Raw genomic sequence first — 26,361 nt, forward strand, 5'->3', positions numbered from 1 at the left:
TGAAATTATTTATAAACACAAACATAATAATATACTTCTTAATTCGTTCAAAAATCTCTTAAATAATTTATTATGTTCACAGTTTTTAATTTATTTCAAGTTTTTTAAGGAAAGATGGGTTACGATTAAATGCAAACATGTAGTTTTAAACTTTTTGAATGAGTTTCAATTTTTCTTTAAACACTTGAACTAAACTTTCTCAAAAATGTGTGATTCTGCGCAGTGTGAGTAAGTCCATTGACTTTTGGCAATCTACAATACCGTAATACTTTTATAAGTAAAAGAGTTTCCTAAGATATTGATAATTTTGAGTACCTATTAATGTATGTTTTCAGTTTTTTATAACATAGTGCAAAGCAGATGTTAATAAATGAATCAATGAAGATAGCAATAATAGTTTGCATATACTTGTATCACAGTAAGTTTGAGAAAAAAATATAATTACGACTAATTGACACTATTTTTATATATACTTGGCCATAAACAGTCATATTGTACGTATTTTCAGATTAATTTATGTTTATAAAAGTGCAACATGAGGTTTTTGAAAAAATTAGTAAATAAACACAATATAAAATCATTTGTATTGACTTATTTACATTCGATACTGAATACAATAACATGTAGAAAAAGTATTTACTACTAGCTAAAGTATAATTGTGCAGTATACTGTGCTTTACAATTTACAAAAATCAATTGTTTATTAATTAGTTATACATATACATCAAATATCCTACTGATAATCTGCGTTTTGTGAAAAGTAATAATAATTACGCTACTACAGACCATGCAACATTTTTTTAAGCTTAGTTATCTCACACTTTTATTAGAAAATCTTGCTATACTAACTTGTACTCATTTTACAATAACACACACATACACTATATACATGTGTGAATATAAATTACTGATTCTATTATTGTTAAAGAAGTTATGCTTATTATAAGTTTAACGACAAATCTGAATATTACAAAGAAGTATGATTATCAAACAGAATAAACATTTTTATAAATTGTGTATTTAATGATCTTATAAATAAAAATTATCACATTTTTTAACTGTGATCGCTGTCATAATATGATTTTAACTCTCTAGATTAACTTTAGATATGATCAAACAAAAGTATTACTTTTGGTAACTATAGCAACAAATAATTGGTACCCAATTAAACTATAATAGTTTGCCTCCTAAAGATATAGTAGTAACATTAGCGAGATAAAAAACTTGCAGATTTCAAAAGATTTTTGCTTTTTTTATTTTTTAATCAATAATAACTATAATAATAAGTTTCTGTAAATATAATTTGGTTAGTGGTGTTATACTTGTTATGCATCTATTAAAATGAAAATTGTGTATGCAAAGAAAAGGAAATGCTAACTAACTATTACCGTCATAATTATCACAAACAACACCGTTTAGCACCATTCTCATTGGCCTGCCATTTTCCTAGAAGGAGTTCTAGTTTTTAAAATGTGTTATAAACCAGGAATGTATCAAAATTACTCTTATTTTAAAATGGAAATTTTATTGCAGACACACTTATAAACCCTACTTAGGATATACCATACTGAAACATTACTTATTTTAATACATAAAATCGTTAATAGGTCCATGTAAGTGGGAATACTCAAATATATTAAATCTTACACCTAAAATAGGTAAATTTGACTGAGACTCTCGAAAAAATTAGTGAATATCTCGTCAGTGCCAGAACAAGCACTTTTTTCTTGAACAGCTGATTTTGTATTAACAGAATACTGCAACAACATTGATGAGATGTAGTGAAAAAAATGATCACTATATTTTCTCCACTTTTATAAGACACAATGGACTTGACATTCAATTAGAAAATACTAAGCTCTCATACATCAAATTAATAGATGATATTTAAGGTTTTTTTCATTTAAAGAAATCATGTGTTCTAATTGTTAAGTTTCAGTGTGGAATTGAAAAATAAAAAAAATTTCCTTATACTTGAAATAACATTTCTACTATTGACAAGCATATATTAAAGGAAGGTCAGAAGCATAAATCTGTTTGATTAATTTTTTATTAGAAACATACAATCAAAAGAAAAAAAGTTGTTGCAGTTTATCTTAAGAATAGATATGTATTATTAAAACTCAATTCCTAAGTAGAAATAATTGATGTAGAAGTAATTATTGATGAAGTATCAAAAGTAAATGGAGTACAAGTAATAGAAATAGTACTAGTGGTAGAAGTTTTTTTGTGGAGGGAGGAAAATCGAGTTCACACACACCGCAGAAGCAGCAGTAGTATGAGACTTCTAATTTTTTTTTATAAGACCACGAATATCCACTCAACTTTCCCCATGACCATTATTTTTTATGTACTCCAGAACTGCGTTCTCATGATTATAATTATTGTGGCTGCAGATATCGTATAGTATGCCCTAGTTACCAACAATGCATGTACCCTTCTTATAGATTTTTGCGTCCAACCAATAATTATTATTAGTCTTAATATAGCACCTATGAGATACAAGACCCTTAGCAGGTAAGCTGGGAGGGTTCTGGCTCACCTTTCCCCCAGGGGGGAGCTGTAGCGTAAGGGGTCTGGCTCAGCAAGGAGGATAGCTGTAGCGCGAGGGTACGGGGCTCCGCAGGTGGAGGAGGAGTGCCGCAAGAGCGGATCAGCCGAGCTATATCACGTGAGCTTACGCACGCTCCTCTTTCCAGTGTTGAACTGTTTTCTAGACTCGCTTTGGGATGGAACCATTTACTTACACGCATAAAAATGCACATTCGTGTACGCGCATGTATAAGTGCTGATGTTGGATGGTATCTGCTCCCGCTCTGAGGTAGAGGATGATCCCATGTGTTGTACTTGCAAGGAGGCCCCCGATTTGACCACTCACCTATACGCGCATTCATGAAAATGCATATACGCGTACGCGCATGTGTAAGTGCGTGCGCCCATGCTTATATTTTTCAAGTGATCATACCTATATTCTCCCAATCGCTCAACGCTTGCCCACTTGCGTGCTATTTTTTTCTCGAGAGCAGGCGCATAGAGTTATGGGCTATCAAATAAACACAAAAAATATATTTTTTAATTCATATATTGTATAAAAACACACATCTTAGAAATAAGCTTACACAATAGCGCGCAAACAAAGCTTGATACTTATGTTTTTAAGAACACACACTTATTTGAACACTCTTATATAGTATAAAAACGCGCATCTTAGAAATAAGCTTACATATGAGCGCGCAAACAAAACTTGTTACGTATGTTTTAAAGAAGACACACACTTATTGGAATACTCTTTTATACATTATTAATTCACCATCTGAGGTGAAAAATTCCCGCACCAGGTGACACATCTCCTTTCACTCATCTTTGTCACAATCTATCTCTTTTATCACCCCATTCTGAAGATAATAGTGGCAACTGATAAATTCCAATTCACGCTCCCATTTCTTATGTTCTTTGTCGTTTAAATTATACACAAATAAATACTTTCTCCGCAACAGTAGTTCTAAAAATGTCACAAGACCTTCATAAGCCTGTGTAAAACCATCTGTTGCTTAGGCTTTACCCATCAGGTGGTAAGCAGCACACAATGATTTTTTTTTAATCTCGTGTTCACTATACAATGATGTCTGGTGATATCTTAAGTTGTTGCACTACTTACCCGGATAAGGGGATATCACACGAGCCTCACACAAGTATAATTCCTTGAACTTGAGATTTTTTACGATGTATCTATTCCAACGCTCTTTATTTTCTCTTTCTTGAGGTGACATATGCTTGCGTAAATCGTAGATTGTAACATCGCCATACATTAAATATTTATCCAAAATCTTGTTGCAATATTGCATGATGTTTATCAGAAATAAATTAAAATAATGACGTAGAGAATACATTTTCTGAGATTGCTGCTAATACCACTGCTGTAAAAAAAAAAAAAAAAAAAAAAAAAAAAAAAAAAAAAAAAAAAAAAAAAAAAAAAAAAATTACATTTATTTTTAAAAATTTAATAGGAGTGAACAACTCACCTTTCAGATGATAAATCTTCTTCTGTCCTCCACGCTACATTTTGAAAGTACACAGCAGCGCCAAACAGTGTAAATGTTTTTTTAAAAGTATAAAGTCATGTGTAACGGACTTGCGTTATTTTTAGCTTTAAAATACACGTTATAAAGTCTCCATACGTTTCTGTCAGTTATAAGTTCTGGTAATACACGATTCAAATGTTCGACTGAAATGACCCACAATTAAAAAAATCTATAATGATTTTTACACAATAAAATTTCTATGACCACGTTTTCTCTAACACGCTTGAAATCGTGTAAAAAGGAAATCGTTAGCAACGTCTCGACCTTAACGATAGATAAAATCCAGGACTTACTATTGGTAAAGTCACACTCGCGATTAAGGGTGTAGAAGTATCGCTAGAAGCGACTGCTTTCTGGCTCGAAAGCACCTCATTAACTGCAACCTTTTCCAGCAGATATTTTTGTTATAAAAAAATTTAAGCTACTAGAGAGTTGTATATTCTATTAGTGCATATCAACAAATACGTGCATGTATATTTTTGAACCCTTATCTATAGTTGACCTGCTTATTGAATTACAATATAAAGTGATATTTCATATGCGTCAATAATAAGAGAGCAAAAACATTGTGCAAAATTCATTCTTAAAGATGCCTATGCTAATAAAAAATGGGTACGTGTTTTGATATGTAAAAAATATTTACTTTTTAGTGTACATATAAGATGTTCATCTCGTATTATGCGCTTGCCTATTTAGAGGGTGGAGTCTCTCATTCAGTTGGATTAGATGGGACTGATAAACCGATAAGAGCTAAGTCAATGTGTTGTATAAATAAAAGTTACCCGTTACAGTGGCTTAATTGCCAAGGTATAAGTATGAATAAAGTGTATCCATCTGCGAAAGAACAAGTGATAGATCTTGTTAAACGAGGAAAGCTCTGCCGAAGTATATGAGCTTACATACGCACACATATTGATGTATGATATTTAAATTACACACTCGTACTAAAATAATCAGCATCTTACCTAAAGAAGATGAGCAAAGCGGCTGAAGAGGATGGGGATAAAAAAATCAACAATTATAAATAATTTTTTGTGATCATTTTATTGATGCACATAAAATAATGTCACTTTTCATAGGTAATGAACAAAATTTGTTGACTGTATTTTAAATTTCTATAAATTTACTTTATATCAAGAATAGCTTATCTGTAAAGCCTTATTTTTTTAATATACTTGTTTTCATAGCTGAATCATTCTTCACAGCACAGTAGGCTGATGTAAACGTATGGTTTGTACATGTCACATGAATCATGTTTAATTGTTTCAGTGACAAACATTCTTTAAAGTTGTGAATGAATCTAAGAGGAAGAGAATACTCCTTTAGTTTTTATTTATTATGTTTTATTTATTATACATTTTTACATTGGATTGTATGAATTATATACCTATTTAGGAGCACTTGACAAAGCCATTTCGTGTTTTCAAGTTCTTTAACATAAATTACATCATGCTCTTTAATAATAGACTGAAAAATGATTATTAAATCTTCATAGGGCACTTCTCCAGAGTCCCAAAGAAGACCATGGTAATTGCGTTCTAACTATAGATTTTCACGTTTATTTTCAGGCTTTAGGTGGCTCCAGGAATGGGGGGGCTTGAAAAAGAAGTACTATTGGCATTGAATCTTCTTCCTCTAAAGGTAGAATTGCTACCTCTTCAAAAATAAATTCATTAAATATAGTCTTAAAGCCTTGCATATCAATCACATATTCAACGATCTTCAAGCAAGTACAACTAACAATCAGCTAACATTAATACTTACTTACAATCACTTTTTATACTCTATACGTATATTTCATTTTTTTGTCACCCCACCAGTATGAAGCGGTTTTATCCATGTAATCAGGCAGCTTAAAGCATATGTTAAAGCACCGTTGAAATCATTTGAGGACGATAGCAATCGGTGTCAGCGTCATGGAGCGACTTTTTTATAACTCTGCTATTGCTGACTGTATAGAAAATTTTGTAATTATTTGTAAAATAGTGCAAGTAGAACATCAACAACTGTTGAATTGTGAAAATACAACAAAAATTGATGATGCCATTGTCATTATGTGTGGGTAAAAGATTTTCCTCAGCTTCTAAGAAGCTCTCTTACTAAATGTAAATGTAAAATACACATTTGCGATCGTTGTCTGAATTTCTTCAAAACTAATGAAAAACTTATAATACACACAGTGGAGTGCATTAGAGTCAATAAATGTAAGGTAAGCTTACCAAAATGTAGTAATATCATTTTAAAATTTGAAAATTATGAGAAAAAAAATTAAGTGCTATTTATAATATATGTAGACTTTGAGTGTTTCTTAAAACCTGTACACAATAGCGATCGAGAAATACAACGCCATGAAGCATTAACTAATGGATACTATGTTAAGTGCAGTTTTGACGATACTAAATCACAATAAGTTTTCTATATAAAAGAAACTAAAAGCTGTGAAAATCCAACGACCTAGTTTGTTAAAAAATTGCGTGATGTTGCCGTAAATTTGCAAAGTACGTATAACGATCCAGTACCAATGAGATTACCAACTGAAGAAGAGGGCTTTGATTTTTTCAACGCTGACAAATGTCATTTATGTAAAAAGTATATAAAAAATGACGATAAAATTCACGATCATTGTCATTTTACTGGAGAGTAAATATTTTTAATTGCATTTCTCTTATTAAAATTGTTTTCTGCTCAAACTTATTTAAAAATTTTTTTCAAATTTAGATATCGAGGCTCTGCACATAATGAATGTTATCTCAAATACCAAGACTCGCGAAGAATACCCATAGTTTTCCACAACCTAAGTCACTATAATGAACATTTATTCATACAAGAACTTGTTACTTGTTTTCCTGGAAGAGTAGAAGTAATACCTCAGATGAAAGAAGTATATATTTCTTTCACAAAATATATTGAGGGAATGAGAATCAACTTACGTTTTATTGACTCTTGTCGATTTTTGCCGTCATCGCTCGATAAGTTGGCATCCTATTTGGAACAGCATGATATTTTAGAGACTACTTTTGGTCAAGATGATGCGTACACTAAAAATCAAATCAAGTTGCTCAAAAGAAAGGATGTGTTTTCATATGATTCTGTAATATCATTTGAAAAACTTCAAAAAACTGAGCTTCCATCAAAAATGATTTTTATAGCAAATTAGATAACGCGCATATAAGTACTGAGGATTATGTATATGCTTAAACTATATAGAAAATATTTAATGTAGCAAATCTTGGACAGTATTCAGATGTAAACCTCAAGACAGATGTGCTTCTATTAGCAGAAGTTTTTATATACTTTAGAAGTAATTGTCTAGAGGTATACAAATTAGACGCTGCTCACTATTTCATAACACGAGGCTTCACTTGGGATGCTATGTTGAAAAAAACCAAAGTAAGTTTAAATATTCACATATACATATACAAAGAGTTCCACTAGAACATTAAAAAAATTAATTCATAACTTTTTTACAGATTTCACTAGAACTCATTACTGACATTGATATGTTTATGTTCATTAAAAAAGGTATGGGAGGAGGAATAAGTCAGTGCTGCAACAGATATGCCGAAGCAAATAACCACTAAATGAATGATTACAGAAGAAATGATGTTAAAAAATATATAATCTATTTGGATGTGAATAATTTATATGGTTGGGCTATGACTCAACGACTCTCTTACGGTGGATTTGAGTGGGTTGAAAACGTTGACAAACGATCTCACGATTTTTATAAAATTAGCAATGAAAGTGACTATGGATATATTTTAGAAGTAGATTAAAAATATTTAGAGATGTTCCATGATTCTCATGAAGACTTACCATTCTGCTCTGAACACATTTCGACTCCAAGTTCAAAACAGAAAAAATTAATGACTACATTACACAATAAATATAAGTATGTACTTCATTATGAAGCTCTCAAGCAAGTTAAAAATCATGGATTAAGAGTAACAAGATTTTATCAGGCTTTCAAGTTTTGGCAAAGTGAATGACTGAAGGAGTACATAGATTTCAATAGTGATAAAAGAAAAAAAGCTGAAAATGAGTTTGAGAAAATGCTTTTCAAACTTTTTAATAATGCTATTTTTAGAAAGACAATGGAGAATAAAAAGCAGCGAATCAATGTTAAGCTTTTAGACCACCGGGATGGGCATTACGGTGCCGGTGCATATATTGCTAAGCCCAACTTTCATAGCTGTGATATTTTTGATGAAAATTTCGTAGCAAATTAATTACAATGATTGAAAGTAATGATGAGAAAGCCCACATGTATTGGCATTAGTGTATTGGACTTATCTAAAAGCTTGTATACCGCTTTCATTATGATTATATGATTTCCAAACTAGAAAGTGATTGCAAACTGTTGTATACTGATACAGACAGTTTAATATATAAAATTAAAAACCACAATATTTAGTAAATGATGAAAATTGACATTCACAAATTCGATACATCTAACTATCCCAAAGATAATAAGTATAAAATGCCGCTTAAAAATAAGAAAATTGTTAAACTTATGAAGGATGAGTGTAATGGTAATATCATCATGAAATTCGTTGGTCTTAAAGGTAAGATGTACAGCATTCTTGTTCAGAATCAAGACATAATAAAAAAAGCAAAGGGTGTCAAGACCAATGTTATTAAAGCCACTATTAGTATTCATGATTACATTGATTGCCTACGCAATCAGAAGATAAAAATAAATTGAGAGCAAATTAATATTAGATCTCGTCAGCACAAGATTTATACTAAAAAACAAAAAAAAATTGCTCTTAGCACTCGTGATGATAAACGATGCATTTTTCCTAATATCACTGACATATTATTGTAGGGGCATTATAAAGTAAATCAAAAACAGCGAAATAGAGTGGTAGAAGAAGAGAAAGCTGAAGAAGATAGAAAAAACATAACAAATCCAAGAAATAAAAGTCATGTTGATATATCACTGAGTGACCATAAATTATATAATACATAATACACTATGTAAGTAGGTATTTATTAAAAAAAAAAAAAAAAAAAAAAAAAACTATCGGAGGGTTGTAACGTAGCTGTACTAATAATAATACGTTGGGAAGATAAATGCATAATGGCACATTTGAATAAGCGTGCACTTCGGAATGTAATTTTTCTTTAATTTTATATGGGTGTGCATTTTTTATTTATCTTTAGTTCATTGTGATAAGTATAAAAATAAATTTTTAAATAAAAATGCCCTTGCCCTAACAAGGATTTAAACCTCAGTCTTGAGGGTAATGGTTAGCTACGCTACAGAGGAGTTTAAAGGTACCTATACTAGAGCAGATATTACTTAAAAACAACTCAAAAGTGACTCTGTTTATGCTTACGAGGTAATCTAATGAAATATCTTACGTTAATTTAGCAGCACGATTGATAAGAGCCCCAACCAAACTCTCTTATCCATGAGAAACAACCATCTAAACTTACCTCTCCAAAAGAAGCGATTCCAAATGTTTTAGCTTCTCTATTGACTGGTAGATGGCGTTTGTAGAGTTTAAAAATATATAATAGGATAATTAAAAAAAATGTTTACACCTATTCCGTGGAATTGGATGAATTAAGACGAAACTTTCTGTGTAGTCTAACGTTATAATGGTCACAGTTTGCCTTGTAAGCTCTATTACCATGATGATGGCAAACAGTTGCCAAATTTATTTTATCAGCCAGAGGATAGCCATAATCTGTAATATTGGAAACATTATATCTAAATCTCTCCAACTATTAGTTCCTCAATGATCTAAACACATGCACTTTTCTAACGTTGTGTAAGTGCTCCCGCAGAATTTTTTCTATAGTGGTCTACGGGAAATTTCTTGACTCCCACGGTATACCATAAAAACAGCTATCTTACCCTACGTCTTTTTTTCTGTATTTGTCAGAGAGTTACTACCATGAAAACGGCTCCTTAAAGAGGAAAACTATAATTTCACCATCATAATGAAGCGGTAATATAGCTTACTTCTTGAGAACTAGATAGTCAACAGGGGATTTAAATCCCTGCATATCTACTATGCAATCTATTATTGGGTGCTTATAACTTTATCACTATTTAATTTCTAGATAGCTTCTTTCATAAAGAATCACAAGTTTTTTTTACTTCTTTCAGATTCTTTTTTCTTCTATGAAGTCCACTTGACATACTTATCAATGAACTTTTCACACACTTTGTGTTATCCATCGTATTTTTTCTTCTCTGCGCTCTGACCTTGTCCCATGATTTCTTCTCATCCTGGGTAAAAATATTCTTAAACTCCACGTTGCTGGTAAATTTGCTAATAATTGGCTTGTAAGACATGTCTTGGAAATAAATTTCTATGACATACAAATCAATGAATTTTTCACACTCTTTGTACTATTAAATTTTTTTTTTTCTTTGCCCTCTGATCTTGTCTAATAAGTTCTTCTCATTCTTAGTAGAAAGAATTTAATACTTCACGTCACTGGTGAGCTGGCCAACGGTAAGCTTGTAAGACATGTCTACAAAATAAATATTTAAAACAATTCCCACTTTTCACTTTTCTTGTTTGATTTTTTCCCGCCCATTTCTCTGCGTATCTCTTCTTGAATTTCGCTCATTCTTTTTGCCGTCGTTTATTATACTATTTTCTAACCTTTTTCCATGATGGTCGAACGACAAATAATGTTACTGAAGCTATGCATGAGCTTTTATATCTTTACATGAGTTTTTTGACATCTGCACTCATTGGACTGTACTAAACAGTACCATCGTGTATAATTAGGCAGTAGGCTAATATATTGGCGAAAAAATGAGCGTAAGATTCAACTCCCAAGTGCACATCTACTGAAGCATTTTTCAATGACTCATTTTGCTTGGAGAAATCAATCACAATTAGAGGTGCGACATATATAAAATCATATCTGTTTAGCAAAGTTGTTGGATTTGTACGATAATATTGATTCTAAAAATGATCATACATATCATACGGGAGGGCATACTAATTGTTCGTCATATTAAGATTGAGACCACCATTACTATAATATTGTGAATTTAAATAAAGTCTACAATTTTTTATGTTACAGTGATCGAACTTACCAGCACTAGCAGCTCTCTAATTCTTTTGGCTTGTTCAAAATTTACGTATAACGTAACGTAGCTTTCCCAGCTAGTTGGACGTTTTGACTGTCTAGATATGCTTAGATGTAGTGGACAAGAGGATACGTTCCAAGTACGAAAGCTCATAGATATCAACTTGTCTTTTTTTAAGTAGTTCAGCAGACAAATTTTCTGAGAATCTGACATCACTACATAAGGCATAAGCCAGTCAAGCTTCAGTGTAACTATTTTAATCTTTTTCTGAGTGAGCTGCTTATTAGCATTTGTAGCAGTATTGGCATCTTGAACAACTGCATTTAAATCGTTTCTTGATCTCGTAAGTATGAGTTCATGGTTTTTATGGACCACAATCCTTCGATAATTTTTAGCAAAACCTTAAATCACGGTGAAGGAATTAAAGACATTAAAGTTGCTATCCTTTGTTCGACATAAAGCATGAGTTCCCTTTTCACCTGCATACTGACTCAATACGTCTTGATCTAGACAGAATTTTAACCAATTTTTCATCAGGGTTAATAGACTTATATTCTTACACTTATCTATCATAGTAGCGTTAATCTTATACTTAATTTCTTTAAGCAAGTAAAATACAGCGTAAGTCACCAGCTCAGTATTCGTAGTTGCTGTATTTTTATCTGGTTTAACTAATTTTTCATAAATGTGTTATAGTAGCAGACATAGGTCCTGATGTTAAGCTGATAAACAGATTTTATCGCTACTACTGTAAGTTGTGTATGCACATGGCTGATAAGCATGAATCTCGTAGTGTGCTATGGATTTATTAAAGGTAACAGGAAACTGAATGCTTAGAATTTTTTTCTAGTCTTATGCAAAAAATAATATGCAAGTAAGTTTTCACCACGGCCTTCTATTTTTAATCCTGAACTTTTTAGAAACCGAATGCTTCGACGTATCACTTGCTTCTAAAGTGTTGACAGTTTGATTATTTGATGTCAACTGACTGCTGTAGCACATCTTCAACTACTTATATAGCTTTAAGTATTGTGTACAATTCTCAATACGATGTAGGTTTTATATGGAACCTCACGGTTATAACTTCTCTACAAAAATTGACTTAATTACCGTTCTGATTGACAATGCGTCATAGAATGTTGTCGATAATACGTCTAATAATTGACAAAAAGATAATTTGTAATTATACTCTGATGACTTAATAACCTGGTGGTACAGCTAGAAAAAATTCGTGAAAGGTATGAATTTTTTCTTCATTTATATAGGCTCTAGTAGTGATATTATACTTAACTCTCAGCGCGACCATTTTGAGAATAGCTACAGGCAAATCTGAGCTGTTGATTGTGCTCTTTTTGAGAACGTGTTTAGTTAGACCTAAAAAATGGCCTATAAAATCTTTCAGTCTAAATTTGGTTGTATGACTACAAGTGATGACACTACGAAGTGTATTATTGTTAGGTTTGATATTAATACTTATATCGTTGGACTGCAATACGCCCTCTAAAAATGACTCGATATCTTAAATTTCATATTTACCTGTTGGAAAAATGACAACTCGATCAGTTATGTTAAATTCTTTATCACCTTCGTCAATATTTGGAATCGAATTAAATATTAGGAACTTGAGGAAGCCAAGAACGTAGTTATACTTTGATGATAACTCGGTAGGTGAAAAATATTGTGCTTCCACTACAGAAGAAGTTTTAGACTAACTAAGTTTTAATGTTTCTTTCATGACTATTCAAAAGCAGATAAATTATTTTGTGCTATGATATTACCTTACATAATTTTTAAGAAAAATTGTAAGCATAAATGACGTCAATTATGAGAATCATAATCTGGATATTTCATGTGGTTACACTTGATATTGGCAACTTCTAAGTTTAGAATAAAATTGCGTTTGATAAGCCACCTGAAGTGTTTCAGGACCGAATTTCTCATCAAGATAAGCTATAGCAGTTTCACCATAACAAGGTTCATTAACTAGTAAATCATTTCGCATAAATACTTCCTGGAAACGGGGATTTTTAATTGTTTATCATATTTTGATAAATCAACATTCGTCAAAGCTTTAGCGGGTAGTCTTACTTAAAGCTTTTTTTTTTTTTTTAAGTTTTTCCAGCATATGGCTTTAAGTAGACACCTAAACCAGTTATATACGGTTAAAGTTTGAGACCTTTTCCAAGAGCAATAGCATCAATTGTTTTATTGTGTCTTTAGCTTTATTATAGCTGCTGAGCACCCTTACTTGCATTAATACTTTTCAATATTCCAACTACACCACTTGCTAGTGCACCGGTTGCACTCAAGCCAGCAAATAAGGGTATTTAAGAGGTAGAGCACCACTAGTTCGAGCAAAGAGAGGTTATATACGTGGTATTTTAACATTTTTCTTACCACCTGCTTTCTCAAATGGGCAACGTGCTTTCTTTAAAACTGAAGCAATAGCCTTGTGTGCATCTTTGCTATCTATTTTTATGATGCAGTCTTAATGACTACTCAAAGCAGTGTACGGTCTTTTCTTACTTTTCATACCCGTATCCAATCTACTTATAAGCTTCATAGTACTCGCAATAGCCAGAGCAGCTGCTTTTTTCCCAATACTTGAATCTTCAGTCTGTACTCTTTGTCAATCTTTTTTGGCTGAAACTCCACCTGCCAAATTTCTAGCCTCAATGTTTTCTCGATTCTGAGAATAGGCTACATCGCGTTCCTTGCACGCTGCGTCCAGTGGATTTGTTCCTTGAGCCAGACGTTTGACAAGTTTAGTGCCAGGACTGCAATACTGGTAGCCTGGTGTATTGGTTCGTTAAGTTCTACAGGTAAAGTGCTTACAACCTTATTTAAAAGACCAGGTCCTCTTGTGCGATGAATGATAATTACTTTTTGGTGGTTCATTCACGACTCAGCGCCGGGGTCTGAAAATGCTGTACTTATAGGTTATAAGAGCACTGTGCATTTATTTATTACATTTGTTGTTATCTAGCTATTATACTGTACAACCATACGGTTCAGAAAGCAAACTATAAAATTCCAAGTTCAAAACTTTGACACTGTTGTGAAACAGTAACAGCGTTTAACTTGAGACGGTGAATTACTCCCAAATAGTATTCGAGCCCTATTCTATGGTCTATTCAACTGTGGTAAGACAAACAGTCAACTAGCATTAATTGTATACCCCAATTGACTAAGCTTTGAAAACGTGTATTTGTACTCAAAGTCGCTTGATCAGCCTAAGGACGAGTTTTTAAAAGAGCTGCTGGAGCCCATGAATAACATACAATTTTTTGCATTCAGTGCACATGAAGCAGTTGTATCTCCAGATAATGCACTATCCCACTCTATCATAATTTTTGATGACATAGCTTGTGAAAAGCCGGATAATTTCTACTGTAGAGGAAAGTATAAAAATGTAAACTGCTTACATCTATGCCAATCATATGCGCAAGTACCAAAACATCTCCTGAGAATCAATCTTAATCTTTTAGCTCTATTTCGTCAAGATAAGCTGAATTTGAAACATGTGTATGACGATCATGTGAGCTCTGAAATGTCGTATATCTAATTTGAAGATCTTTGCACAAACTGCTGAAATGATAATAAATATGATTTCGTTGTCATTGATAAGGATAAAAAAATGAACAGTGGTTGATATCGCAAAGGTTTTGACAATTTTGCTATAAATATAGGGTGCATATAGTGTACTATATTTGGTCTACTCTAAGGCGTTAAAGCATCAATATGTACAAAGGAGAAAAAGATGTTCTTCATTAGCTGATAATGGCCAGAGAAGCTGTCAAAAAAAGTATGAATTATTTAAATTTGGAATAGACAAGGTTAAAAAAGTAGTTAATGACACTTTTAAACCACCTACTGACCCTATTCGGAAAATCGTTTCTTAAACGAGAAAAAATAAACAAAAAAACTATTCGGTAACTAATGATTATAACGATAAACCATATGAGCCTTAGTCACTACCAATCAAACAAATAAAACGGAAAAAATACAGTGATAAAGAGTCAATGTTTAAATCTTCTGTTAGTCAAAGTCATGATGATAAAAATGAATGTTACCATTCAAAATTAAACTAATAAGAGTCCTTTAAAAAGTATTTTTTTACAAACAGTTAACTAAAATAAAAAAGAATCATTGGATCTATTGTATCGGTTTCGAAAAGAGAGAGTGAAGTGTACAAATTTAATAATTTTACAGTAGATTTTTACAATAATGAGATTAGAATTAACACGTTTAAGTTTTCTATGAGCGTTGGATTGATGAAGCTATTAGTGATAAAACATCCTGATACAACTTGCATGACTAAAGATTATATCAAAAAATATTACAATCTTTTGCAAGCTTCAAATGCGCATCGAAAAAGGTTTGACAAGAATCAACCCATCCACACGCATAGAAGCAATAAATTTAATAAAATCGTTGCTCCAATGTGTGGTCTTATTCTAAGCCAAACAGAAGGATCACTATTATTTTATTACTAAACTGCTTAAACAATGCAGCAGTGGATTATGCACACAGGACAATCCAAATAAGCTGGTCAATTGTCTTCGATTACTCATAGCAGAAATATGTGTAAAGAATCCTAGCCATGACAATGAGACAATATCGATTATTGAAGAGTTGCGTAGAGTTGGGTATACATACTAAAGCTGGTGAGCATTAAGGTTAGTATCAAAATGAACATTGACGTGTTCGGACGTAAGAATGAAGGCTATATCCATGACTCTCTTAGTCTTCCAGGTGTTGGCTATAAACTCACTACGGATGCACAATATGATATTGAATGTAAACGACTGCGCAATGTTGCAGCAGCAATTCATTTAAATGATGCGGTAAATCTTAACACCTTTCAGAATGAAATAAAAATGATTAGAGATGAGCAAGTTAAAAAGCTAAGAAATTTCAGTAAAGTGTGTGCCAAAAAAATTGCAAACTTGGAGCAGGAAGTAAATACAATAAAATAGGTATTGTCTCAGACCTCTTATATCACTCCAGAAAATTAGTAAACTAGATATATAAAACCAATGATCCAAATATTTGAGTCTCATTTGCTTATCAGCCATCAATTAGGATGGATCGTAAGAAGAAAGTGATTGTAGAAGAGCTTCACAAGCCAGCTCGTCGTAACTATTCACTTCGAAAGTATGGTATTCGAGATTTGGATGAGACAAGGCAGGCTGATTTTGTCAAAATGATACCCTATGCTTGGGAGAACAAAGGTTATAGATACATGCTAACTGTAATAGATGTATTTTCAGAGTATGCATGGGTTGTACCTGTAAAGAGAAAAATTGGAGAAGATGTTACAACAGCAACAAAGTTTGTATTACAAAATGGTTGAGTAGCAAAAAAACTGCGAACAAAGAGGAGTAAAGAGTTCTATAAGAAAAGTTTTTAAGACCTCATGAGTCCATATAACATGAATCTCTATTCGACATGTAGTAATCCCAAAGCATTTTTATGTCAACGATTTAATCGCACTTTGAAAAACAAAATGTGGACAAAGTTTAGTTTTCGTGGAAATTACAAATGGCTTGATGTCTTACCAGATATAATTGCAGCTCACAACGCTGGCAACAAACAGTCAGCATGAAGCCTTCAGATGTCACTGCTGCCAATGAAGTTCAAGTTTTGCACAAATTCATGGTTAATAATAAAATGATAAAAAGAGAAAAATTCAGATTTAATGATAAAGTGCGTATAAGTAAAACGAAGAATCTCTTTGACAAAGGCTACACATCAAAATAGTCAACTGCTATATTCGCAGTTTACAAAGTATTAAGAACCAATTCAGTTACTTATCATTTAAAAAATTGTAACGATCAATCAGTCTCTGGTGGCTTTTACAAAGAAAAGCTTTTAAAATCCAAGTATCCAGACATATATTTGGTGAAAATAGTTATAAGAAAACGTGGTAATATGATTTGTAATGAATGGCTAAGATTCGATAAATCACTTAACACTTGGTTTCACATGTCAAATATTTAAAAAAGAGAGTTAGTGGAGAGGCCCCGTCAAACGCTCCATCCTGTAATAAACAGCTTTTCATGCATCTCTATCTCCATTAAACTTTATATTTTATTCACTTACAATTTAAAGAAACAAACTTATCATCACCATGATATACAAAAAATAAAGCATACTTTTTAACTGCTTCTTTCAACTCATTGTAAAAATTATCATTGGCTTCTATTGCTTTTAAAACACGATCTGAAATAAGGACTTGAACTTCATCATCTATAAGGATAACTCCTCTGCAGCCAAAGCACGTATTGACATTCTTAAAATCTATGTCATGTACTTCCTCTCATTGGTGATCAAGAAATGAATCCACTTCATGCTTATCAGCCATGTGCATACACAACTTACAGTAGTAGCGATAAGATCTGTATATCAGCTTAAAATCAGGACCTATGTCTGCTACCATAACACATTTATAAAAAATTAGTTAAAGCAGATAAAAATACGGAAACTACAAATACTAAGCTGGTGACTAACGCTGTCTTTTATTTGTTTAAAGAAATTAAGTATAAGATTAACGCTATTAAGATAGATAAGTGTAAGAATATGGGTCTAACAACCCTGATGAAAAATTGGTTAACATTCTGTCTAGATCAAGACGTATTGAGTCAGTATGCAGGTGAAAAGGGAACTCATGCTTCATGTTGACCAAAGAATAGCAACTTTAATGTCTTTAATTCCTTCACCGTGATTTAAGGTTTTGCTAAAGATTATCGAAAGATTGTGGTCCATGAAAACCATGAACTTATACTTACGAGATCAAGAAACGATTTAAATGCAGTTGTTTAAGATGCAAATACTGCTCAAAGTGCTAATAAACAGCTCACTTTGAAAAAGACTAAAATAGTTACACTGAAGCTTGACTGGCTTATGCCTTATGTAGTGATGTCAGATTCTCAGAAAATTTGTCTGCTGAACTATTTGAGGAAAGACGATTTGATATCTATGAGCTTTCGTACTTGGAAGCTCTATAAACGTATACTCTTGTTCACTACATCTAAGCATATCTAGACAGTCAAAACGTCCAACTAGCTGGAAAAGCTACGTTACGTTATACGTAAATTTCGAGCAAGCCAAAACAATTAGAGAGCTGCTAGTGCTGGTAAATTAAATCAGTGTAACATACAAAATGGTAGATTTCATTTAAATTGACCATATTATTATTATGGTGATTAAAATCTTGATATGACAAACAATTAGTATGCCCTCTTATATAATATGTATGATTATTTTTAGAATTAATAGTATTGTAAAAATCCTGCACCTTTGCTAAACAGATATGATTTTATACACGTCGCATCTTTAACTATGATTGATTGCTCCAAGCAAAATAAGTCATTAAAAAATGCTTTAGTAGATGTGCGCTTAGAATTTAAATCTCACGCTTATTTTTTCGCATGTTGTTTAGTACAGTCCAATGAGAGTAGATGTCAAGAATTCCATGGAAAGCTTTGAAAGCTCATGCATAGATCTGCTAACATTATTTGTCTTTCAACCATTATGGAAAAAGGTCAAGAAAGCAGTTAGTATAATAAGCCATGACAAGAAGAGTAGGCAAAATTTGAAAAGATCCACGCAGAGAAATGAGTGGAAAAGAATCAAACAAGAAAAGTGAAAAGTGTCAATTGTTTTAAATATTTATTTTTAAGACATATCTGACAAGCTTACCGTTCGTTAGCTCGCCAGTGACGTGAAGTATCAAAATCTTTCTACTAAGGATAAAAAAATCTTATTAGACAAAATCAGAGCGCGAAGAAGAAACAAAAACGTTAAATAACACAGAGAGTGTGAAAAGTTCATTAATTGGTATGTCAAGTGGACTGAACAGAAGAAAAAAGAATCTGAAAAAAGTAATAATAGTTAGTGATTCATTTAGAATGAAACTTTTTTAAAGTAAGATAGTTATTAGGTTATAAACAATTAATAATGCATTACATAATTGATATGCAAGAATTTAAATATCATGTTGACAATCGAGTTCTCAAGAAATCAGCTATGATACCACTCCGTTATGATTAGGAGTCTATAATATTACTTCAAAGAGACATTTTCACGGCAATGACTCTTATACAAATACAGAAGAGAAAATTAATGGTTGTAACGCTGTTTTTACGGTATACTGTGGGAGTCGAGGAATCTTCCGTAGAATACTACAAAAACAATTCTGCAAAAACACTTACACAATGCAAGGAAAGATCATGTATTTAGATCATTGAGGAAACAATGATTGGAAATGTTTAAATTTAATGCTTACAATATTACAGATTATGGCTATTCTTCAACTGATAAAATAAATTTGGCGACTGTTTGCCATCATAGTAATAAAGCCTACAAAGTAAACTGTGACCATTATAACGTTAGACTACACAGAAAGTTTCTCCTTAATTTATCTAATTCCATAGAATGGGTGTAAGCACTGTAATTATTTCCTTATTATCCTATTTAATTTTATTCTACTCTACAAACGCCATCTAACAGTCAGTAGACAAACTAAAACATTTGTATTAGTACCTAATTATACACGATGGTACTGTTTAGACCAGTCCAATGAGTGCAGATGTCAAGAAACTCATGTAAAGATATAAAAGCTCATGCATAGCTTTAGTAACATTATTTGTCGTTCGACCATCATGGAAAAAGGTTAGAAAATAGTATAATAAACGACGGCAAAAAGAGTGAGCGAAATTCAAGAAGAGATACGCAGAGAAATGGGCGGGAAAAAATCAAACAAGAAAAGTGAAAAGTGGGAATTGTTTTAAATATTTATTTTGTAGACATGTCTTACAAGCTTACCGTTGGCCAGCTCACCAGTGACGTGAAGTATTGAATTCTTCTTTACTAAGAATGAAAAGAACTTATTAGACAAGATCAGAGGGCAAAGAAAAAAAAAGTTTAATAGTACAAAGAGTGTGAAAAATTCAGTGATTGGTATGTCATAGAAATTTATTTCCAAGACATGTCTTACAAGCCAATTGTTAGCAAATTTACCAGCAACGTGGAGTTTAAGAATATTTTTACCCAGGATGAGAAGAAATCATGGGACAAGGTCAGAGCGCAGAGAAGAAAAAATACGATGGATAACACAAAGTGTGTGAAAAGTTCATTGATAAGTATGTCAAGTGGACTTCACAGAAGAAAAAAGAATCTGAAAGAAGTAAAAAAAACTTGTGATTCTTTATGGAAGAAGCTATCTAGAAATTAAATAGTGATAAATTTATAAGCACCTAATAATAGATTGCATAGTAGATATGCAGGGATTTAAATCCCCTGTTGACTATCTAGTTCTCAAGAAGTAAGCTATATTACCGCTTCATTATGATGGTGAGATTATAGTTTTTCTTTTTAAGGAGCCGTTTTCATGGTAGTAACTCTCTGACAAATACAGAAAAAAAGGCGTAGGGTAAGATAGCTGTTTTCATGGTATACCGTGGGAGTCAAGAAATTTTCCGTAGACCACTATAGAAAAAATTCTGCGGGAGCACTTACACAACGTTAGAAAAGTGCATGTGTTTAGATCATTGAGGAACTAATAGTTGGAGAGATTTAAATATAATGTTTCCAATATTACAGATTATGGCTATCCTCTGGCTGATAAAATAAATTTAGCAACTGTTTGCCATCATCATGGTAATAGAGCTTACAAGGCAAACTGTGACCATTATAACGTTAGACTACACAGAAAGTTTCGTCTTAATTCATCCAATTCCATGGAATAGGTGTAAACATTTTTTTTAATCATCCTATTATATATTTTTATACTCTACAGACGCCATCTACCAGTCAATAGAGAAGCTAAAACATTTGGCATCGCTTCTCTTGGAGAGGTAAGTTTAGATGGTTGTTTCTCATGGATAAGAGAGTTTGGTTGGGGCTCTTATCAATCGTGCTGCTAAATTAACGTAAGATATTTCATTAGATTACCTCGTAAGCATAAATAGAGTCACGTTTGAGTTGTTTTTAAGTAATATCTGTATTAGTTCAGGTACCTTGAAACTCTCTTGTAGCATACCCAACCAATACCCTGAAGACTATGGTTTAAATCCTTGTAAGGACAAAAACATTTTTATTTAATAATTTATTTTCATAGTTATCAAAATGAACTAAAGATAAATAAAAAATGTACATTCATTTAAATATAAAGAAAAATAACACTTTGAAGCGCACGCTTATTCGAATGTGCTAGTATGCGTCCATCTTCTTAACGTATTTCTATTATTACAGCTACGTTACAACTCTCCGATGGATTTTCTTTTTTTTTTAAACTTTATTGGAAACGAGTACATATAACCTTGGTACAGTAAGAAACATTTTACTTTATATTTGTTACATATTACAAGTAATGGTTACATATTGTATTTTTGGTTGTACATTATTAGATTTACCTTTGTAGTTTGTTGGTACGGTGATGATTTTACATAGACCACCTTGAGAGCAAAGGATCTATGTGGTAGACGTTTTTCGCTTTGAGAAGGTCGCCCATTTTTTAACGAGGAGCATTGCGTAGTAAAAAAGCACACGTGAAAATTTACAGAGGTACTTTGTCGGGAGAGTCGCACAGGCTGGGAATCAAAGCCGCAGTCACCCACGGCAACTACAAACTAGCCAACCGAGCCACCACGCGCTCACCAATTGTATTTGTATCAGTATAGCTACGTTTCAACTCTCTGATAGCACAGTCGAGAATACATTTAAAAAAATACCATCTCATTTAAGTGGTTTGGATTAAGATATGAGTGGTGGCCTCATACCTGCAAGCTAGGCGTTGGTACAGTACCCAAATATTTGAGGGTGGAAGAGGTTAGCCTCGAATTCATACGGCTATACGAAGCATAGTGAAAGTTAGGAGTAGAGATAAAAGAGAAAAGGAGTTAGTAGGGGACGCAGACCTTAGTCAGTTGCAAGACACTGCTAAGCATAGACATGTCTGTCTACGATTTTGAGCACTGACTAAGCCTCCCAGCAATCTTCTCCCTGCTCTTTATTGAGAAGTGGTGGAGTAGGGGTATGAGTAAGGAGTAATGATCAGACGTAGCGCTCTGTAAGTATAGGTGGCAGAGAGGGGGTGTGCTTATACTCACGTAAATTGGCCAACGACTGTACCAGCTTTTTGGTGCTAGCACTGTGCTCGATAGTTTGAATGGGGTGTTACTAGCAGCGCGTGTTTGAAGCGAGCATGAGGAAATTACGGTGTCACAGGTGAGCAGAAGAGCAGGACGGGGACTTACTTGGCAGCCATGGGCACAAGAGCGGGATGAGCATACGTACGGATACGGCAGCCATGGGCACCACGAGCACAAGAGTAAGGCAAGTACATGGCAGCCATGGGAGCTACTATAAAGAAAAAAGTCAATTTGTTGCTTGTAAAATTTTTTAATATTGATAAGAGCAATAAAACAAAGCGAATAAGTCTTGATTAACTAAGCGTGGATTGAAGATCTGTTAAAATACAGCTGTCACTACGGTTGGATTAAGGATCTATCTAGGTTAGTGCATAATTATATGACAAAACATCAGCACAAATTGTTTATTTATGATAGGTACTAAATTACTTCTTTATAGAAAAAGAGTTATTTATTCATTTGGTCGTATGTAAAATCGCTAATTATTAAAAAGTCGTTCTACTGACAAAGGCTAAGAGCATACTTAGTTTTGAAAATCACATTAATAAAATTAGAGGAAAAAATGTAGTAAATGGGGGTTCCACGTGTTCTTTAAATTGCATATAAAATAAAGCCCGTTCTATTTAACACTATTAGTTACTTAGCATTAAAATTCTTACAAAGTCAATTTTAAATGACTCCTTGTCTAGATACAGTCTTTATTAATGACACAGAGACTAGATATATAGTGAAAATTATGCAGCTAGATTTGTTAGTTAACTTTAAGGCCTTGCTATAAATCTGAAATAAGACAAGGAAAATAATTATTTTGACAAGTCTACAACGTGTCATGTTTATAAAACCATTCGTTAAATGTGATAAGGTGCAGGATCACTATCGCTTCACATGATTAAATGTATGATTAGCTATATTATGAACTATTTTCATACAACTTGTAAACAACATTTTTTCGTAGATATCGTAGACCCGCTCTCAATGTATGTAATATTGATGACAAACAGTCTTTAACAATATCACTAGACAGAATGCACATTTGCTTATCAAATAACTTAATTTACATTTTCTTAACGTGTGCAACTTATTCTTCAGACCAAGAAAAATACATTTATTTATTTTATTCCACGAAGTCCATTAGAGGCTCCAAGTTATGCTTTTGTTACTTGATAAGTTTTTATCTTAGTTGGACAACCATAAGATTTGAGAGCACTTGTTTAACGTGGACTAGCAACATTTAATGGATAAAACTATTTTCTTAAATAGAAAATGAGTCTTTCCTATGTGTCGTCATATAAGAAGCTTTATGAGTAGATTTACTATCAAAAGATAACTTTTACAGCAAATTTTTATACTTGCATATCTTCAAAAAAGGCTGTGTGCATATGCAAAAAGAATGGGAGACTTTAAACAATGAAATTTTTTAACAGCGCTCTAATCTATACCGAAAGATAGATACACTCTTTTTGGCTAAAGTCTTTAAAAATTCCAGAAATATTTCTCTGGAAACTTATAACTTAGATCTAGCTCACTACTGCTCTACTTTAGTTTTGACTTCGGATGTAATACTGAGGCATTCAAAGGTTATTATTTTATAATTCTTCCCTTATCTCTTGTTTCATCTTAGTATAACATGCAACTCAGTGAACATTTAAAAAAAATTGTGTACTGATATTTGTATACGTATGTTTATTAAGGAAGGTACAAGAAGTAGAATGAGTCAGTGCTTGAACAGATTTGCTGAGGCAAACAGTTGTCGTATGAGAAAGGGTTCTTATGAACGTAAGGATGACGTGCAATTGATGTACTTTAACATCAAAATTTTATAGAGCTGGGCAATGACACAATCTCTATCTTATAGAGATTTCATGAGACTCGAAAACATTGATCCGTTACTTCAGGAGTTTAACAGTGTGCCAGATGATAGTGAACAAGGCTATATCTTCCAAGTTAACCTATAGTATCTAGAGGCACTTCACCATGATCACAAGGACTTGCTATTTCTTCCTGAGTACATGATATCTTTGGATTTCAAGCAGAAAAAGCTGGGAACCATTATCTTTGATAAGAAGATATACATTATCCATTGCACAGTTTGTAAACTAGCTTTAGAGTATGGTCTTAAAGTAATTAAAAAGATGAGGTTATAAGTAAAATCGATATTTTTTTTATTTTTTGCAAAGCAAATTTATTTATGCAAGTTTCAAACACTACTTAATGTTGCATGTGCCGTTTTGATCGATGATCCTTTGCTACTTTTCTGGTAGAACCATAATTCAATCACTATAAATTTTCTGAGGTTTCTGGAAAAAATACTGAATCAAGTAATTCTTACAAGCCTCTTTGGAAGCCAATTTTACATTAATAAAAGAGTTTTGCAGTGACGGTAACAAGTGGTAGTCAGATAGGGTAAGGTCCAAGCTATGCAGTGGATGCATTAAAATTTTTCAGTGAAGCTCTCTTAATTTTTGCTGAGTCACTCAAGATTTGTGAGATCTAACATTGTCATGATAGAAGAAAATTCATTTTTAATTAATCGATTCTGGCTATTTTTGTTTTGTCCACCTGCTGCAATAGCATTAGTTATTGACAGTAAAGAGTATGGTTAAGTGTTTCACTAGGTTTGAGCATCTCATAATAAACAATACAGTCCCACCAGACACTTAGCATCACCTTCCTTGCCTTCAATGTTCTTCTCGGGGCTTTGACGACGATCTTTTTCATACAGAAATGTCGTACATTATCTAATTCTTTCACTCGTAACTATTCGTTTAAAAAATGGCTCGAGTTTATTTTGTACGTGCAGTGATTCACAACTGGAAACTTTATCTTCAGTTTTTTATTAAATTTTTTATTGATGCGTGTGAAATCCAAGTATCAAGCTTTTTTTTTGTATCCAGCCTTATGTAAATGTTTCAAAACATTTTCATGGTCAATTCTTAGTTTCATAGCAATCATGAAAGATAAAATGTGTTGGTCTCTCTCAATTCAAAAAAAACTTCATCAACTTTGTCAACGATTGGCTGACAAGGGCAAGGTTTATCTCTTACAATGAAATTTACGAACAAAAACAAGCGAACCAACTCTGATACTGGCGTTCAATTGAGCTCTTATTTACATAAACTCTTTTTCCTATTGTTATTTTTTTGAAAATAAAAAAGCAAAATATGACAAAAATGATTTTCTGAAATCTCCATTTTCAAAGTTCTAAAACTTTTTCCTAAGTACGCAAATGGCATTACTTTTATATCTACAATTTTCTACAAATCCTTACTTTTTAAATGCGCTGTAGTATGGCTTCATTGTATGAGTATTACTAGCAATACACAACTTAAACGCAATCTATTTGGAAAAACCAAAATTACTTTCTCCCCAACCCAATTGTTAGATTCAGTGTTTTGAATCTATTAAAAACAATTGTATATGGCCTTTATAACCACTTTATAATAAAACAACTGACAGCTTGCTACTGTCAGCTGATGTTCACTGACAGGGATAGTCTCACGTATGCAGTAAAAAATACAGACGTGTATGAATTAATCTAAAAGAGTGAGTGTAACAGCCAGGTTTTGCTCAAGTTTTCACAAGGCAGTATGCCTGAAAAGAAGGTAGAATGTTCAAAAAGCGCCGTTGTCGAAGCGATTGTTTAGTTTCATTACTACGTCAATTATCTCTACAAGAGTACAGTGCTTTTAACAGAGCGAAAAAATATGTGCTCTCGTTATCATAAGCTCCACACTTAGAAGCAGACGATTGTCGTTCTCAGTGCCTATAGTGATAACTGCTGGACGCCAACAACAACTTACCATGGTGGCACTATGCCATAAAGAAGAAGAAAAATAGTGATGAAAAGAGAAGTGCTCAAAAAGGCACCAGGAAAGGTAAAAGTAGCACTTAATTATTAGGTTAACCCAGAAAAAGCAACAGTAGAAAGAGTATTCTTATATCAGAAGTCATACCAAGCAATAGAATTCATTTTTTGCTAAGTGTTTATTAGAAATAAGCAAGGCAAACGAACTCACTCTCCCAATACAATGGTAACTAACAAGAAAACCAGGTTTCATTA

The 26,361-nt window shown here is 32.7% G+C and overlaps 1 protein-coding gene across 1 annotated transcript in view; it reads left to right on the forward strand.

Moving 5' to 3' along the window:
• The first annotated feature begins 295 nt into the window (after positions 1 to 295).
• LOC106637205 (uncharacterized) overlaps positions 296 to 26,361 on the forward strand; it is a 494,105-nt gene continuing 468,039 nt past the window's right edge. Inside the window, exon 1 of the mRNA XM_089595085.1 lies at positions 296 to 418. Within this exon, the coding sequence (XP_089451211.1) occupies positions 361 to 418 (58 nt within the window). The 5' untranslated portion in view covers positions 296 to 360. The remainder of the gene's footprint in view (positions 419 to 26,361) is intronic.

The sequence above is a fragment of the Copidosoma floridanum genome, unplaced genomic scaffold (assembly GCF_036245765.1).
Source record: "Copidosoma floridanum isolate Cflo_tuat_1 unplaced genomic scaffold, Cflo_Japanese_pri ptg000024l, whole genome shotgun sequence".
Classification (NCBI taxonomy): domain Eukaryota; kingdom Metazoa; phylum Arthropoda; class Insecta; order Hymenoptera; family Encyrtidae; genus Copidosoma; species Copidosoma floridanum.